This window comes from Staurois parvus, unplaced genomic scaffold (assembly GCF_062004578.1).
Source record: "Staurois parvus isolate SC_StPar_1 unplaced genomic scaffold, SC_StPar_1.0 ptg000804l, whole genome shotgun sequence".
NCBI lineage: Eukaryota > Metazoa > Chordata > Amphibia > Anura > Ranidae > Staurois > Staurois parvus.
This window is the reverse complement of record NW_028318600.1, coordinates 1,000,492-1,020,229: the sequence shown is the minus strand read 5'-3', so window position 1 is coordinate 1,020,229 and position 19,738 is coordinate 1,000,492. Positions and strand designations below refer to the sequence as shown.

At 48.8% G+C, this 19,738-nt stretch overlaps 1 protein-coding gene across 1 annotated transcript; it reads right to left on the bottom strand.

The window, feature by feature from the left end:
* Window positions 1-3,917: 3,917 nt before the first annotated feature.
* Window positions 3,918-5,177, bottom strand: LOC149444186 (uncharacterized). The gene is made up of 2 exons (XM_089654835.1): window positions 4,235-5,177; window positions 3,918-4,096 (listed from the first exon to the last, which is right to left on the bottom strand). The coding sequence occupies exons 1-2, from the start codon at window positions 5,175-5,177 to the stop codon at window positions 3,918-3,920; spliced, it is 1,122 nt and encodes a 373-aa protein (XP_089510961.1).
* Window positions 5,178-19,738: the final 14,561 nt, after the last annotated feature.

Genomic DNA, 19,738 nt, shown 5'->3' with positions numbered 1-19,738 from the left:
AGCGGACCGTTCTGTGGATAAAGCTGTTTGGTGGTGGCAGGCTACCTTTTGTGGTGTGTCTGGTGTGTGTGTGTGTGTGTGTGTGTGTGTGTGGGGGGGGGGGGGCAGTGGAAGAGTGATTAACTCCGGGGTTGTAGCTTGTAGGATAGCTGGAAATATTTTTATTCAAAAATAGATCTTGCAACCAGCAAACATATTTTTTACAAAAGTATAAAAAATAAATAAATAAATAACGTAACATAAACTTCCTACCAGAAATAAACAAAGAAAAAACTGGATACATCTCCAGGACATGATATGGCCTACCAGCATACATAAATAACATATCCCTTATGAGGAGAAACCTCACACACTTTAAATTATTTGCCTATATGGCGTTGATAAAACTAGAAAACTTACTATACTACCCAACAAAGGCCAAGAAACCTAGACCTTCAGGTGTCCGTGACCATTCTCAAAAAGAGACCTTCAACCAAAATCTAAGGGGGTGAAAAAGAGGAGAAAAGCAGGACAGCAACCACACCAAGAGATCAACAGACTGCCGCTACAGGCCTGATATTCCTCCACGCCTTTATCCAGACCCTTCGCCTCAGCCTGTCTTTCTCAAGACCCTGAATTTTCCCAACCTCACCAAGGATGTCACACACCACCACCTGAACAGGAAGGACCTTCTGCCGAATGGAAACCTGACACCGAGCATTCCAGGTGTAGTAACAGACAACTAGACAAACTAGAAACAGTGTGTCCAAATCAAAACCAGCATGACTTTCCAAATACCCACTCTGCATAAGACATGCAGTGCAGGAAAGGGATGTCCAGAGCCCTCCCCACCTCTTTATACACCTCTACATTGAAGGGACATTGAAGCAAGAAGTGGTCCATACTTTCCACCTCACCCCCACACTCCGTCCTCGGACAACCACGGTTATCCAGAGAACGGCACTTCAAATTTCCCCTCACGTAGAGCCTGCCGTGGAACGCAAGCCAGGCCTGGTCCCTAAACTTTAAGGGAATCCTCTCCATATTTAACAATCTCAGACCCTCCCGCAAAATATGGCCTGGGCAATCCTTCAAGGCCAGAGGTGCATGGAATGCCGAGGCCACGACCCTCTCCCTCAGGAGCCTCCCAGGGAGTGACCGGACCTCCTCCGCAGTCACACACCACCGCCTAAGTATCTTCAAACACGGGGCGACATAAGCCGGGAGCTTACCGTGCTTGACCCTCAGGCTTCTCACTGGCCCGCCTCTCTCCCAACAGTTCAGAAAAGGCCTAAACCAGACTTGGAAAAAACCTACCCATGCAGGCGGACTCTCTTTTAACATGCTACCAATATTATGTTTAATAAACAGCAGAGAGAAGAAAACAACTGGGTTGACCATACCTAGGCCACCCTCCCGCCTGGATCGGTACGTCACATCCCGCCTCACAAGGTTCAACCTGTTTCCCCACAATAGCTGGAAAAAACAGCTGTAGACTCTCGTATAGAGAGATTCTGGCAAGAGACAGACGAAACTGACGTACAAGAAAATGGGGACCAAGTAAGTTTTAATTAGGTCAACTCTTTCCCTTAGGGACAAATGCCACCCCTTCCAGCATCTCACTTTATTATCAGCATCTGACAGCCTGGATTCCCAATTTGCTTTGCTATAATCCTCCGGGCCAAATTCGATGCCTAACACTTTGATCTTCTATCGGGGCTCTGGGAAGACTTCCGGAAGCTCCAAGCCCTCACCTTCCCTGCCCATCCAGAAAACTTCACATTTATCCTGATTGATCTTGGAGCCTGATGCTTCTGCATACTGTTCCATCACCGAGACCACCTCCTGCGCCTCACTGGCCCCGGAGATGAAAACAGACACATCATCAGCATAGGCCACGACCCTCAAAGGCGGCTCACCAGTTGCACCCACCGGCACCCCGCCCAACACCCCGCCATCGAGCCTCCTAATAAAGGGATCGATGGCAAAGGCATAGAGCAGAGGGCTCAGCGGACATCCCTGGTGGACCCCCGAACCGACCTCAAAGGGCCGTCCAACCCAACCATTGACCAACATGAAGCTCTCAGCCCCTTTGTACAAAGTCTGCAACCAACCAATGAACCTCCCCTCCAGACCATACCTGTAAAGGAGATGCCAGAGGTACTTGTGGTCGACCCGATCAAAAGCCTTAGCTTGATCCAACGCTAGCAAGTACTTCCCACAGCCATCAGCCCTGCACCGCTCCAGAGCCTCCCGGACAGCTAACACCGCTGAGAAGGTGCTCCTGCCCTGGACCGAGCAGTGCTGCTGCTGTGAAAGTAGACCGTCTGCCACTGACGACAAGCGCCAGAAAAGGATCTTGGCCAGGATCTTTCTATCGACGCTGAGCAGGCTAATGGGGCGCCAATTCTCAATCATCGTAGAATCCTTACCCTTTGATAGCAAAATCACAGCTGACTTCCTCATGGAGGGAGGGAGTGAGCCCTGTTCAAGACAGCAATTAAAAACCTCCGCCAGGAGAGGTGCCAAGCGAGATTTAAAGGTCTTAAAAAACTCCGCTGTCAAACCGTCTGGCCCCGGTGTCTTTTTAATGGCCAAACTGTCTATCGCTTTGGCAACCTCTTCAACTGTGATCTCACCTGTCAAACTTGTGTACGGGGTGTTATTCTCCAACCCTGGTGTAGAATCCAGGAAGCTTGACATCCCTGCCCGGTCAAGGTGCTTCTCCCTCAGAAGATTTTCAAAAAAAGCCCTCGAGACCTCCAAGATCCCTGACCTGGATTTTGTCACGGATCCCGTACTATCTTTCAGACCACTGATCGTTTTGGCTGCTATGCTCTGTTTGCAGTTCTGGTAAGGGTCGGGCGAGTGATATTTCCCATAGTCCCTTTCCAGAACCAAAGAGGCATGCCGATCATACTGATGTTTCCTTAAGAGAAGCTTAACCTCTGAGATTGCCCCAGAATCTCCACCCTCTGAGACAAGGCGGTCAAGCTTCCTCCGCAACTGCTGATAGGCAATGTATTTCACAAGTTGTTTCGTCTTACCTAGGGCCTTGAAAAACCTGCTGATCCGCACTTTGGTAAGCTCCCACCACTCCGACTTACTGCCGCAGAAATCCAGGATGGTCTCCTGTGCTTGAAGAAAATCCTCAAAGGATCGTCTCACTTCTTCGTCCTCCAGCAGAGCCGAATTCAACCTCCAAACACCCCTTCCCTTCAGCAGCGCATCTGAAGCATTCAAAGCCACAGTCAATAAAAGGTGGTCAGAAAACTCCACTGCCCGACACTCAGGTGCCGAGAAAGCAGAGTCCCCCTTTAAAAAAAACCTATCTATCCTACTCTCACATCTACTTCTTCTAAAAGTGAACCCCGTGCTGTCCGGGCTGCACTTAACCAAGGCATCCACCAGACCTGCTTCCCTGACTATCGTATTTAAAAAAATGCTGTCATATCCCAGCCTGTCAGTGTAGCCTTTCCTGTCTTTGAGCCTAGTAATGGTGTTAAAATCACCTCCAAAGACAACCTGCTGGGACGTAAAAAGGAATGGCTTAATCTTTGTGAAAAGGCATTTCCTATCCCACGTAGACTGGGGACCGTATATATTAATAAGACGTAATTCCTGCCCCTTCACAAGGACGTCTAAGACCAAACACCTTCCAATCTCCACCTCAAGGACCCGCCGACACGTTACCATGCCGGAAAAAAGTACCGCAACTCCGCTGTAAAGCTCAGCTGCAAGAGACCAAAAAGATGGGCCACACCTCCACTCTCTCTTTGCCAGATGTAAATCGGCCAGGCAATTAAGCCGGGTCTCTTGCAAAAATAAAACATCAGCACCAATCTTACTGAGCAAAAATAAGGCTGTACTACGAGCACTTACAGATTTAATGCTGGCAACATTAATGGTTGCCACCTTTATCGGAGCGGGAACTGCCATTAGGATACTTGAGATGGACGTTTCTTAACCTTTGTTTTCCCACCCTTTCCCGGAGGCCTATACCTCTTTAGGGAACCCCCAGCATCCTCATCCTCCATCGGGGATAGGAACTCACCTATGTCCCCATCCTCCCCCGACAGAGTCCCAAACCTGTTGGTCAGATGTACCTCCTCTACATCTAAAGAGGAGAGGGAAGATGCAGGGGAAATTAAAGGCCTATTCCTATTTCCCTTCCCCACTACAGACCACCCATCCCCCTTATTCTCTGTCCCAGACCCCTCAACCCCAGGACCTGAGCCTGAACACTCCTGCTTACCTCCCGACATCCCATCCCCCTTCACCTGACTCCTCCGTCGACGAGGGAGCAAAACTGGAGAAGAAGTCCCTGAGGGCCCCGCAACCCCTGCTCCCTTAGCAGCCTCCTTGATTTTTGATTGGCTGGAGAAGGGAGACACACGAGGAGGGGCAGATGACAACTGGGAAGAGACAGAAAAAGGGGGAATACTAACAACAGGGGGAATGACAGACACATTGGGGGACACACTAGGTGCCCCTGAGGCTGGCCCAGCATCAACTGTTGGTTCAACCAAAACCCGACCTGCCTCTACTTCCTTAGCCTCCTCAGCCTCCATTCTAGCCAGCTCTTCCATCACCCCTGGCAGGTTGTGCAGAGCCTCTGGGCAATTACTGTAAGAGTGACCCAACTCCTGACACAGATTACATCTGATTTGATTGCAGTCTTTAGCTACATGACCAACCTCTTGGCACAATGAGCATTTCAGTACACTGCACCCAGAGGCAAAGTGCCCTTTGCTCCCGCATCTGTGGCATACTTTGGGCTGGCCTGCATAAAAAATGACCAGCCTATCTTTGCCAATGAAGGCTGATGATGGGATATGACTCACTATGTTACCCTGCACTCGCAGCTTCACCACCGCTGTCCATCCCCCCGTCCATATACCCCTGTCATCAAGCTGTTTTCTCAGTGGACTCAGTACTTCCCCGAAGCGACTCAACCATACTACCAGGTCTGCCGCCGGTATGGACTCGTTCCTGACGAGTATTGTGATGTTTTTGACTACCTGCTGCCTGGAGACCACCTTTGGCCTCAGTCCCTCCCACCTGGGGGTATCCCTCCACCCCCCTTCATACCTCTGCCAGAACAGATCAAGGCTCTCTGGCCTCACAAAGGAAACATCGTATTCACCTGTGCCAATGGGTGCAATAAAGGCGAATATGTCCCTGGCACAGAAGCCCATGTCCAATATACGATCAATAACCTCCCTTCTAGTGGGGGTGGGACTCCCACCCTCCCACTTTATTTGTACCACATTCCTTCTCTTTATCACAGTGCCTGCCTCCCCAACTCGTGCCTCTGAGGACCTCACTGCACTCTGCCCACCTCTCACGGCTGCAGAGTAACTCAACACTGGCTTGGGAGCTGTGACAGATCTAGGGACAGAAGGATCAGCTGAGCCGTGAGCTGGGACGGGTGCAGAGATGGGACCAGGGGTGGGACCACAGGCGGGTGCAGAAGCAGGAGCCTGGCCGGAGGTAGGGGTAGGACTAGCAACGGGAGCTGAGACCGGAGCAGAGGCGGGATCAGAGGTGGGTACACAGACTGCTGCCTGCACTGCTGTAGAGACGGGAACATGGGTGTGAACACTGGCAAGAGCCAGAACATGGGCGGGTACTGAGACGGGAGCTGCCATAGCAGAGGCAGAAACATGTGCGGGAACACCACTGGGAGCCATGACTGCAGCAGGGGTGGGTACTGAGACGGGAGCCGCCATAGCAGAGGCGGAAACATGTGTGGGAACACTACTGGGAGCCATGACTGCAGCAGGGGTGGGTACCGAGATGGGAGCCGCCGTAGCAGAGGCGGAAACATGTGCGGGAACACAACCAGGAGCTACGACTGCAGCAGAGGTGGAAACACGTGCGGGAAACCCACCGGGAGCCATGACTGCAGCAGAGGTGGAAACATGTGCGGGAAACCCACCAGGAGCCATGACTGCAGCAGAGGTAGAAACGTGTGCGGGAACACCAACGGGAGCCATGACTGCAGCAGAGGTGGAAACATGTGCGGGAACACCACTGGGAGCCATGACTGCAGCAGAGTTGGAAACATGTGCGGGAACACCACTGGGAGCCATGACTGCAACAGAGGTGGAAACATGTGCGGGAACACCACTGGGAGCCATGACTGCAGCAGAGGTGGAAACATGTGCGGGAACACCACTGGGAGCCATGACTGCAGCAGAGGTGGAAACATGTGCGGGAAACCCACCAGGAGCCATGACTGCAGCAGAGGTGGAAACATGTGCGGGAAACCCACCAGGAGCCATGACTGCAGCAGAGGTGGAAACATGTGCAGGACCAGTGGCGTCAGCAGGGATGGAAACACTGTCAGAGCAAAGACCTGAAGTAGACACAGCTGCAGCTGAGTCAGGCACACACATGGGATCCAGGTCATCTAATACCACAATAGGCACAACATTACCAGCAGACATGACAGAACCGTCCATAGCTTTACTTACAGTCCCTGGTGCTTCCTGCAGCTTCACTGCTGTACCGCTCACCTCTCTCAAGCTGACTGCCTTCTCTATCTCACTGGGCAAACGCTCCAGTAGAACAAAAGCAGCTCTCTCCTTTCTCCTGGGTCTCACAGGTTTGGGAACCACATCATCCTCTGGGTCAGTGTCTGCTGAGGAAAACGCAAACTGTCTCCCCTGCAGGGGGGACTCCAGTTCCCCAATAAACTCCATCACCCCCTCTTTAGCTTCATCCGGCACCTCTGAAGCCCAATCTCTCACCGGCTGCTGGGGAGGGATAGATCCCTGCTCCTCTTCCACCGTCACGGCCTCCATGGCTTCCTCTTCATGCTGACACTCTGTTGCTGGGGCTGCTGCTGCATGATCGGAGGAATCCTCTGATGACAGGGTCTCCACCCGGCCTCTCCCAGATGCAAAGGACTTTTCCCGGGCAAGTTTAAATCGCTCCTCATTGACATACCGCTCTCTAAAGGGCGCTGCTCGCAGCTTTGAGCGTGGCCACGAGGTCTCCTTGCACCCGGACGGCCCGCTCCATTTCCTCCAGCTTTGGCCGCATGGCCTGACGTTTTGTGCTCCGTACACGGTCATAGGCAGCCTTAAAACGCTTCAACTCCATCTTCATTTGCTTCAGCTTCTCCTCCTCGCTCCCAATCCTTCTGATATGAGATGTCACTCTCCCCCTGTAAGCCGTGTAGTTTTCACCTGCTTTAGGACCTTTTCCCAGGTCCTCCACTGGCATGGCATCAGGACCGGTACTAAGTGTCCCTGGGGGGTCGCCTCCACCCGGATCACGGACGGGCTCCGCCATCCTTTTTGGGATGGGCTCCAAAATTGAGCCCCAGGCTCCAGATGAGGCCTGTGGAGCTCAGGACAGTCAACACACACACAGCAGTCTGCAACAACCACGCCCACTTCCTTCTAATGACGACCAGCTGTAGGATAGCTGGAGGGACCCTAGAAGTGTGTGTGATTGCTAGGCTGCTCCTCAACTTTAATCAGTGCACCAGATTGTATATAAGATTTGTATCTGCCAGTGTGTGGTCAGCCATCTGGATTGGAGTGGAGTCTCCCTCCAGTGGTGGCCAAAAGGTAGTGCGGGCTGTGAAAGTATTTCACGGCTGGTCTTATATACGGTTTTATATATTCAAAGTTAGGTCCCCTTTACTCCCTCTATCATATAGAAAGGTAGAGATCTATGATATAAATCATCTCACTATCATGACCTTTGTGTAGCAGTGGGGGAGGGGATTCTTAGGACTAATACAATTATATATATATATATTCAGTAATCATCAGAATCCATTAAAAGTCATTGAAGACTAATCGATTAATCTGCTTGGAATCAGGGGTGTAGCTGCAGGGGGTCGCAATTGCCCTCCCCCCTGTACGCAGGCAGCTGGGTGGGTGGTGGGTAGCAGTACCAGTGTCCGGGTGGCTGGTGGAGGGGGTGGGTAGCAGAGCTCCCTGCTCTCCTGCCCTGGCTGCTATTCAGTCTCCCATTCCCCACCCAGCCCCCCTTTCTCCTGCCCCATAGAGCACCAATCAGTTCGGTGTTCCCCCTCCAGCCAGAGTCACCCCACCCCCCGAGTCACCTCCATGCAGAGTCCTCCGGTGCACACTCCTCTTGGACCAAAGAGCTTCCAGCACACAGGTGCAGTCCTATGAGAGCCCTCCCATAAGGATACCGCAGGGCCCTCCCCTGTGGACATTGCAGGATTGTCTACTAGGCCCCTCTCCCCCCATCATACACAGATCTCCCTCCCTATGGAGCGGAGGATGCGTCCCCCCATGCTGATCGTCCTGCCTGTGCTGCTGCTGAAGGAAGCCCAGGCTACCATGGATGAGAGCTTGGAGGGCACTGTATGCTTCCTCACCGACTGCCAGGGACCCCATCTCGATTGGGGACAGGGACCCCATCTCGTCTGGGGACAGGGACCCCATCTTGCCTGGGGACAGGGACCCCATCTCATTTGGGGAAAAGGACCCCATCTCATCTGGGGAAAAGGACCGCATCTCTCCTGAGGACAGGGACCCCATCTTGCCTGGGGACAGGGACCCCATCTCATTTGGGGAAAAGGACCCCATCTCATCTGGGGAAAAGGACCCCATCTCTCCTGAGGACAGGAACCCCATCTCACCTGGGGAAAGGGACCCCATCTCATCTGGGGAAAGGGACCCCATCTCTCCTAGGGACAGGGGTCCCATCTTGTCTGGTGACAGGGACCCCCTCTCCCTTAGCAAAATTGACTCCATCTCGCATGGGGACAGGGGTCCCATCTTGTCTGGTGACAGCAGTCCCTTCTCCCCTTGGAAAAGGGACCCCATGACCCGTAATGAAAGGGATCTCATCTTTCCTAGGGAGAGGAACCCCATCTCCAGACCATGCTGGCTGGCAGGGCTGGTGTCAGCCAGAGTGCAGGGAGAGGCAAGGAGGCAGTAAAATCCAAATCTTCAGCCACATGGGGATTTGGAGGGTGTACAATTGGGGTCACTGGACGTCGGGGGGGGGGGGGTACAGCAGTTTCAGTGTGGGGTGGCTGGAGGACAGAGGGAGGTCTAGAAGTATCAAATCGGAGTGTCTGGAAGATGGGGGGGGGGGGGGGTTGGGCAGCAATACCAGCGCAAGGTGCCTGAAGGATGAGGGGGGGCTGACTGTACACCTGAATAGGAGGAGTAGCAGGAGCAGCTGCATATAAAGCAACTGATCTCTGTGTTTCCCTCCTGCCTGCCTTTCTACGCTTGTGGGAGGTAGAGGAGCCTCATCCCTTGCAGGTTTCCCCCCATCCCTCTCCCGACTGCTGCAGGTGGATCTGTCAGGATTGAGAGTGGGGAAGGGGGTGGTAATGTGTAGTTTTGCTGAAAGGATAGTCAGTGATATGTACCGATCACTGACTCTGTCCATCCATAACTGTGACATTGTAAACTGTGTTTACTATGCTCTGTACATAGCTATTCCTGTCCATTCATTCTTTACAGATGAGGCTTCAGAGAAGGAGATGGAGGGCTTTGTCCTCAGTCTCATTTCTCTGTTTCAAAAGTGGTCTGTTTCGACCCCTGATATTTCACCAAAGTCCCCTAACGGGGCTCCTAAAAAATTGTAAAAAAAATATTTAAAACATGTTGTAAAAAAAATGTACATAACAAAAAAAACTACTGATACCAGTGGTGGAACTACCAGGGTCAGAAAAGTTGTGCTTGCAACTGGGCCCTGGAGTTCCACCACTGGGCTCAGAAGGAAGAGCACAAGCTGAGGGTCTCAGAATTTTGGTCTCATGAACAGTGTTCCTGTTCTTCCCCTTACCCCTATGCAAACTATGTTGTTGTTACTTTTAACAAACTTCAAAAGAGCCTCTTACCTTAATTAAAACACATATAGATGCCATCATCCAGAGTTGTAAACATCTAATTAGTCTTGGCAGGATGTCTGTTTCCAGGAACCATGAAAATCACTTTCCTCTGCCCTATCGTAAAACAATAATAACTCAGACAGGCTATCACACATGACCTGTAAGGCCATAAGAGCTCTAGGAATGCAGAGCGTGCCATAAAACGTCTATTCCGCATGTAAAAATTCCACATACAAGTCATAGAATTCAACAGGAGCAGGGCACATCAATATTAGGTAGATATTGTAATTGAATAGGGAATATCATACCGAACAAATAAAGGTCATACATGACTATGTTAGCACCTAGGGAAGGGGAGAAACCAGTCTCTTCTCTCCTGGGTGACAAAGTTACACTGTGTTTGGTATCCCTGGGTATATAATTCTGCATATTATTATGCCAGTTGCTAGAATACCACCTGCACATATTAGAAGTTGCAATATTAGTATGAAACTGTAGTTGGGACTAAATTTGTTGACCTCCTAGCACCCATCCCTTAAACTGGATTATTGGTCAGCTGGTCTCTGTCCACACCCCCTTGATATCATAGAAAAGGGACTGACAGGACTTGTTAAGATTGAGCTCTCATTTAATATCAATTAAGTAACATCTTAACAGACTTGAAAGCCAAGGCAATGTTTTTGGTCAGACAATTGGACTCTGCTAAAACCAGGACTTTGCAAGTATTCTACCTTCTTAACTCTTTCATTTTTCTGTTGCTTTATTGTTCTCTTTATGTCTTTGTAACATCCCTTTCTGTAAATATTTAAAGTGTACCATTTTGACCTTTTTAGTAATAAACCCCATTTTGAAAAGTGTTGAAACTGTCTCTAAAGCTTTTAATGCAAACTAAAGAATCCCTGTCTCTTGAAGAGTGCTCCTGTATAATAATCCTCTGAATATACCTGTCTGTGGTGACAATGTGTATTACAGATGTTTATTGTTCACATTTTTTCTTGCTAACATTGTGAAGGGTTGATGGGCCCAAAGCTATCGGGTGGCAGTTTGGAGTTTGAAGGATTAATTGCATAACTAATCTAACTAGGAGGGAGGGGATAGTGGTACAAAAGGTAATTAGCTGTGGGGAATAGAGTGGTAGTAAGAGTAGAGGATTCCAGTATTAGCTGGGGTCGAGGTAGGCTTCCCTGAAGAGATGGGTTTTCAGAGTGTGCCTAAAAGTGAGCAGAGTAGGTGATAGTCTGATGGATTGGGGTAGGGAGTTCCAGAGGATGGGTGAAGCCCTTGAGAAATCCTGGAGATGAGCCTCGGAGGAGGAGACAAGGGAGCTAGAGAGTAGGAGGTCTTGCGAGGAGAGGAGAGTATGATTTGGGTGGTATTTAGAGACAAGATCGGTGATGGAGTTTGGGGCAGTGTTATGAACGGCTTTATACGTCAGTGTTAGTTTTTTGAATTTTATCCACTGGGCAATTAGAAGCCAGTGGAGGGATTGGCAGAGAGGGATGGCAGATACAGAGTGGTTAGTAAGGTGAATGAGTCTGGCAGTAGCATTCATGATAGACTGAAGAGGGGATAGCCTGCGATGAGGTCGGCCAATGAGGAGGGAGTTACAAAAGTCAAAGTGAGATATAACAAGGGAGTGAATGAGTTGCTTAGTGGTTTCCGAGGTTAGGAACGGGCGTATCTTGGAGATGTTGTGGAGGTGAAGTCTACACGAGTTTGTCAGCGATTGGACCTGGGGCTGAAAGGACAGCCTAGTACTCTGGCGTGAGGGGTGGGACAGATGATAGTGTTGTTGGTCTTGATGGAGAAGTCGGCGGGGAGGGGCATGGGCTGGGGGAATACTAGGAGCTCAGTTTTTGAAAGGTTGAGTTAGAGGAAGTGGATTGACATCCATGTCGATATGTCACTTAGTAGGCTGGTGATGCGATTGGAGACTGATGACCTAATACCTCCAAAATAGACTTCCTTGTCTGCATAAGAGCCGTACCTATCACATGACATTTATGTGTAACTTCTAAATCATGAATTTGTTCCAGCAGGGTGTTGACATGGGCCTGTTTCTTTCTTTCTTGAAACTATCTCTCCTTCACCTCACCTTTGGAGGTGGAACATTATCTTAACACCACTCCTGAAACAGCGATGGACCAAGGAGAACGTTCTACACTACAATCCACCACCCCCCCCGGGGACATTCCGCACCCTTCCAAAACCAACCAAACCCTTCAGAAACCACCTTACAAGTGTGTGTGTTCTGGCCGGGCTGAAGACCGCTACGTCAATCGTTGAACTGCCTCCTTAAGGTTCAAGTAATGGCTCAACTTACATTCTATCTGCTTCCTTCTGTGCTATTTACAGACATGTTATCTGTACCCAGGGGTCTTTATTTTGTGTTTCTCTTTCCCTGATTACACTCAGGGTTCTGCCCTCAGATATTGGTACTGCCTGCTTCCAATATGGCTAATCTCTATGTATGCCCCCTTTCCTCAGCAGACAAGGCGTGCTTTCAATCTCCCTTCCCCTGTTGTCCCCATTCATCCATTGTCTGCCCCTCCGCCCTCCCTCTCCCTTCTCTTTCTCGTCCCCCTGTTTTGCTCCCCCCCTTTTTTTCTCCACCCTGTGTCAGGGATCCCCGCGGCGCTGGTCCCGGCGCAGGCGCAGTGCGCCGCTCTGTGTAGGGACGCGGGCACCAGTTCCTGGCCGACCGCGGCATTCAGGTTTGCGCATGCGCAGTAGGAACCGCGGTCGCGCGCCGGGCACCAATGACAGCGCAGGGCGCGATATTTAAATGGCCCTGAGCTGTCATTCAGTGCCTTCTGGTCTCTTCTGCATACCTGTGATCCTGGTTTCTGTAAGTTGCTGACCCGGATTGGACCTGACCTTGCTGTATTCTCCCACTCTGACCCCTGGCTTGCCTGACCTCTCTCCTGGATGCCCCTTATTAGATCTGACCTCCTGTTGCTGACCTGGCGTGTGACCCGACTATTCTCTGCCCACTGCTTTGTACCGCACTGACCCCACTGTTACCGACCCGGCTTGTCTGACTTTGCATCTGCTCATCCATCCATCCCACCGGGGTCTCCCGACCTCCTCACATCAGGCTCTTCCCCGTGGGAGCCCCTGGCGAATACCCCTACCACTGACAGGTATACTCAGGAGCCACGACCTGGTCTCAGGGTACTCCAAGTCCATCCCCACCATCAGGGGCTCTGGTGAACAAGTACTCTGGGGCTTAGATTCCGTGCTCTGGGGACGCCTAATCAGTGGAGTGCTAGTGGCACCGCCAGGTGGTCCCTTACACGCTGCTTCTGCCCCTCACCCATTCCCCTCTCATTGTTCTGCTCCCCCTACCTCATCTCTCTACCCTTGCCCCTCCAGAGTCCTGACTTATATCTTAGTGGTGGAGTTTCCAGTGTGGGAGGTTACTTTATGCAGAAAAAAAGTGAAGTTCTTCATGTTGCTGGGGAGTATCTCCCTTTTTGTTAAAAATGTTCTGCTTTTATTGTTTTGCTTCATTGATTATATATTTCTCATTTCCCTAGGGGCTGTTGATTACCACTGTGACCCTGGACTCATTGGGGCAATGCCTGGAGTGGTGTTGCCTTCCTGTGGGCTACGTTCTTATCATATATTGCAAAAGACATGGCTCCTTCTGAGGACGGGGATCACTTAAAGGCAGTCTCTTGGAATGTTAAGGGCCTGTGGTCTCCTAACAAGCATATGCAAGTTCTATGACATCTGAAGCATTTGAGGGCAGATGTGGCTCTTTTACAGGAGGCACATCTTTCAGCAATAATCTCACATGCCTGTCAAAGCTATGGGTAGGCAAGTAGGTAGGTAAGTATATGGGTCTCCTGCCGTGGGCTGTAAAGCAGGAGTAGCCATATTACTACACAAAAATTTATGCCACACTGTGCGCTCTGTCAACTCTGATTCTGAAGGTTGCAAATGTACCCTTCACTTAACCATTGCTCCTTGTGACATTGCTATCTCCAACATATACGCCCCGACTCCACAGAAATCCCAGAATCCTGTCATATACTTGGCTGGGATTTTAATTCAGTCATGCACCACTATGCCGATCGTACAATGATTGTCTTACTCGGCACGCACAACAGTCACTCCAGACTCCTCCTCTCACTGCTCTACCTCATTCTATTTCTACGCTCAATATTCAGGACACTGGCATCTTCAACACCCGACGGACCTTGAATACACATTCTACTCACACCCACATGAGTCTTTCTCTCACATTGACTACTTCTGCTTGCCATCTCTCCTTCCCTTACTACGCAAAACAATAATATTCAATATGACTGTCTCTGATCATTGTCCAGTTCTGTTGCAGCTGTCTGGGCTGAAAGCTCCGAGAACTTTGAGCTCCTGGAGCCTTCCCACTTACTTAGTTAATAATGAGGATTTCAAATGTCATCTTCATACAGCTTGTGTGAATTTGCAGCCATAAATGGAGCCCATTTAACCAACCCCAATTCTAAGGCCACTGAGGACTTGCTAGCTACCGTCCACCTGCCCAAGCTTACTCGATCCCAGCTAGACACTCTCAATGCTCCAGTCATACTAGATGGCATCTGTGTCACATAGTTTACCTTCTGCTAAGACTCCAGGTCCTGGTAGCTTTGGTGCCGAGTTCTATCAATTAACTACAGACTTCATCCCAGACACCAAAATACTTTCAAAAATTGTAGCCGCTAGCAGGGGCGGACTGACCATTTGGAAACTCGGGCAGTGCCCAAGGGCCCGGGGTCAGTAGGGGGCCCCATGAGATGCCCCTGGTACCTTTTTTATAGGCATTTTGAATTTGGGCAAGGGCACAGGGGCCCCATGATCCCCTATTGCCCAGGGGCCCCATGAGTTGTCAGTCTGCCCCTGGCCACTAGGTTGGCCTTGCTACTCCCTACCATACTGCAACCGGCTCCATCTGGTTTTGTGCCGGGCTGCTCTGCAACTTTCATTATTAGCAAAGTCCTGCTGGCTTTTGAATATGCTAAAACCCACCCAATGCATGATATAGCAATCATATCCTTAGATGCATAAAAAGCCTTTGACAACATTAGCTTCGCCTGGCTCTTTATGGTCATGCAGAAGTTTAGTATCTTGGGTCCCATTCTAGACTTCGCACGAAAAATGTATTCTTCACCCATGGCTAGACTTTATGTCTTCAGACATTCCCCTAACCAATGGTATGAGATAGGGCTGCCCACTTCCCTTCCTTCTTTTCAGCATTTCTTTAGAACCATTATCTAGGTTACTTAACCACTTCCAGTCTGGACACTTTCACCCCCTTTCCTGACCAGGGCAATTTTCCGCTTTCAGCACTATCACACTTTGAAGGACAATTGCGCGGTCATGCAACACTGTACCAATATGCATTGTTTACCATTTTTTTGAGACAGATAAGACTTTATTTTGGTGGTATTTATTCACCGCTGGGAATTTTATTTTTTTTTGCTATGTAAATTAAAATGTCCAAACATTTTGAAAAAAAGTGTTTTTCTTATAAAATGTTGCAAATAAATAATATTTCATCATAAATATTGGCCAAAATTTATTCTGTTATCTTTTTAGTGAAAAAAAAATAAGCCAAATTAGTTTATAACCAAAAATTATAATTTTTAAACATTTTTTCTTTTACATTTTTTTTTTTTATCATTTATTTATTTTTTTCTTACATACTGTCACCCTAGCAGTACAATGTCACCATGATGACACTGTACTACTTTTGGGGGGTGATGAAATTTTTTTTTTTTTTTACACTGATTGCTTTTACACCCATATAGGATGTAAAAGCAATCATTTTTCTTTCTCTCTTTCTGCATTCTTGCAGCCATTGAGAACTACTGAGTGAGCTGTGATTGGTCACAGCTTTTCACATGGTACAAGACTGTTGTGAATAGCCCTGTACCATGTGACCTCTGTGATCATTCACAGATTTCACACGTAGTAAGCAATGATGTCACAAGTGACATCTTGCTTACTACTTTGCATGGGATCACTGATTGGCCAATCAGTGATCACATGAGGTCCCGTCCTATGATCGGTGTTCCATTGTGTCCGGAGGACACAGCAGGCACCGGATTGCGGTGCTGCACGCTCCCAGGGAGCGCGCACAAGCAGGGTGCCGGGAGGCCGTTTATAAATGGCCACCCGCCCCTGCACTGCCATAGAGGTTTTCCTTTGTCAAGATCACTACTTCATTTCAGACATCTGCCTGCACCTTATCTCCCACCAATCCACAAAATACCAGCTTACTCAATTCATACCATGGACTCCCATACTCTGTACAATACTCCAGTGAAACTCTTACTGGGATGCCAGAAAATTGTTTCATTGGTCCTTTGTAAAACATGCTGCAAAACTCAATTTAAGATTATCCACCGAGCCTATAATCCTTTCTCCACGAACTCAGCAGTGGCTGCTCACCCAACATGTTCCTGGTGCGACCAAAATCGACCGAACATATCCCACCGCCTGTGGGAATTTCCTCGAGTTTCAACCTTTTGGAATTAAATTCTCCATTATATTAATCAACTTTATAACATCTCTATCTCCATAGATCCCATGATCTGTCTCTTTAGCTATGAAGAGCCTACAAGAATGACACACCTCTCCGCTCTCCCTCAGTGCATTGGTATTTAACTATTGGTGGCTTGCAAAGCCCTCATGCAAGCCTAGATCTACCCAAATCCTCCACCTCTAAACGCAGTGACACAAATGCTAACTAAACTTTTTAACCTGAAAAAGCTTGATACTATCACCCAAAATGTTAAGTCCACTTGTTGTTTTATTGCAAGATGGAGACTCTTCATGGAGAATCCCTTTTCACCTGCCGAAACTAGCCTCTCACATGGAACCCTTTTATTACACGGACTGGTATCTCAAAGCCCAACTGACCAACACACTGGATAAACTCCAAGTGACCAACTCCATTGCTGGCCCCAGCCTCCATTGGTCCTCCTCTCCGACCCCCTAAACGGCACCATTTAATAAAAAAATGTTTACATTAAAATATACTGATATTTGGTGTTTTGAATGCTTTTAAACGCAGATGAGGGATTTTTTTTTTAGACCCCCAATCTCTCCATAAAGAGTACCTGTCACTGTCTTATTACTCGGCGTGCCATCATCATCTTTTACATTTAAAAAAAAAAATAGTTATGTATTGTGTTTTTGTGCATTAAAATAAAATAAAAAAGATCATGTTCTCAGAAAACCTGCTGATCACCATTTTTGGCAGTGTCCTTCTCATCCACCTTAGTAGTGGAACAAGCGCATCCCATGCCATCCCGCCAGCCCCTGGAGGGTGCACCTCCTCGAACCTTCATAACAAAACTTCTCACTTTTAGAGACTGAGACACTGACTAAAGAGAAAGGCAACATCCCCTACCAGAAAGTAAGAATTTTGGTGTTCCCTGACTACTAGGCCGAAGTCCAAAAGCAATGATCCTACTTCATGGATATCAAGCGTGGCCTTCGCACCAAACACTTGAATTATGCCATGCTTTTCCCTGCCCGCCTTTGGGTGGTGGGCGAAGATCGGGTGTATTTCTTCAAGGATCTGGAGACGGCTTTGTCCTGGCTTGACCAACATGATGGACATTGTATCCTCCCCACTTGACCCAGTTACCACCTCACGGAGGTTGTGAGTATGTCTTCCCCTTCACCAAGGGACCGAGAGACTTTTTTCTCCCCTTTAAAGCTGGATGTGACTTTCTCCTGGGGCCCTGTCTTTCTTCCCAGGAGACCTTCTGAGTTCTCTACAGTCCAACACAACCACTGAAGACCTCACCATGTTACTTTTCCCTCACTTCCTTTCCCCACTCCCCATTATTTAGCTATTTTACATTGTTTATCCTTGCTTTTCCTCCCCCCATTACTTTCCTTCTCCCCTCCACCCCTTTTTTTTACCTCCCCTCCATCCCCTCCCTTTTTGTTTACCTACCCTCCCTCTCCCCCCCCCCTTTTTCTGTTTGTGTCCCTAATTTTGATCCCGGTATTAATGTTTCTTTCCTGCTCCATTGGCCACCCCCATATAATTCTGCGGTGGTCAGCGAGGGTTTCCTCTTCATGGCTCAACACCCTGTTATATGGCTTGGTGACTTCAATATGGTTTTGAATCCTACTATGGACCGGCTCCACACCACAACATACCCCCCTACCATGACGATAACCAGACTTAGTAGTTTGTTCACTGATTTTGGTCTGACAGATACCTGGCAATATAAATACCCCCACAAGCAGGTGTTCTCTTATTTCTTAGCGACTCATTCCACCATGTCCCGTATAGATCTCATACTTGTGTCCTCAATTTTGCTACCTCTAGTGGAAGATGCAGGTTTCCACCCAAGAATTCTATCCGACCCTTGCTGGGCCACTCTTCGTTTAGCCCCACAAGCACGGCCCTCATCATGGCGGTTGCAACCATTTTTGCTATCTTCTCTAACAGACCATGAAGACATCCAACAAGAATGGCAATACTACTTTAATATCAATCGCAACACAGCATCAGTGGGATCAGCGTGGGACTCATTTAAATGACATGCCCGCATGGTGCTATCAACAGGTATCAATAGACTGAAAGCCTCTTCTGAACTCTATCTATGACAGGCCACAAACTGTTTGACTTTCTTAACTAACACCTTCCATACTGACCCATCCCCTTCAAACTCCACCATGTCACACTCTCACACTCGTCTTGTTAGATATCTTCACATTGTAAAAGCCAAGCAACAACTCTTTTTTTAGCCGTCAGCATATTTTTGAACAGGGAGAACGAGCTGGTCAACTGTTGGCCTACTTGGCTCATCAGAATTTGAGAACGCCGGTGGTCATCACCCTTGAGGACCCTAGAGGAACCCGTGTCCCTTACCCAATGCTGACTTCCGCCGAATTTTGTATGTATTATACCTCTTTATACTCCTCTCAGGTGATGGTCACAGCTCAGGAAACCTGCTTATTTTTGCAAAACATACCCCTCCCTAGGTTGTCTGATTCCCAGACCTTAGGAATGACCTTAGGGCCCTTATGTCCATGGAGAAAAACACCACGGCTATTTCCACCCTCGCACCCATGAAGGCTCCCGGATGTGATGGGCTCCCCCTGGATTTCTATTCTACCTACTCAGAGGCTCTGATTCCAAAACTATGGCACCTCTATGAAAGTATTTTCAGAGAGGGAGTCCATCCGGATTCTATGCAAGAATCTATAATAATAGTAATCCCTAAACCTGGCAAGGACCCCTCCCATCCAGAATCCGATTTCCCTTTTACAGGTAGACATTAAGATCTTGGCTAAAATTCTGGCTCTACGTCTCAGTCAGGTTATCCTATCTCTAATACATCCTAACCAAGCTGGATTTATGCCAGGAAAAAACACTGCTATGAACATTTGTCATTTATATATGAATATTCAAGGTTCTCATGATGAATTTGGTACCAGGGCAGTGGTGACGCTCGGCGCTGCCAAGGCGTTCAACTCCATGGAATGGGGCTACCTCTGAGAGTGTCTGGAGGGATTCGGTTTTGGTCCCCATTTAATTAAATGGGTGCAATTCCTGTATTACTCCCCTATTGCCAGAGTGGCTGTCAATGTGGGGGGTGTCAGATGCTTTTCCCTTGGGTCGAGGGACCCGTCAAGGTTGTCCTCTGTCCCCCTTATTGTACGCACTTGCAGGGAAAACCCTTAGGCACTTTGCTCAGATGTCATCCTGATATTAGGGGCCTCCAGGTTTGCTCCTGGGTGGAAACCATTGGAATGTATGCGGACGATATGCTTCTTTACCTGACTGACACAGACCCCTCTTTACGGACAGCTTTCCAGGTTATCTAGCAGTTTGGAGCACACTCTGGGCTGCTTAACAATTGCAGTCACAGATCCTTCCTCTAGACGCCTGTCCTCTGTCAT

Bases quoted from the DNA above. Each gene is read 5' to 3' on its own strand.
- LOC149444186 (XM_089654835.1), bottom strand. From the start codon at position 5,177: ATGGGCTTCTGTGCCAGGGACATATTCGCCTTTATTGCACCCATTGGC. The intron at 4,097-4,234 runs GTAAGCAGGAGT...TCTCCTCTTTAG, and splicing joins GGGGGATGGGATGTCGGGAG to ATGTAGAGGAGGTACATCTG.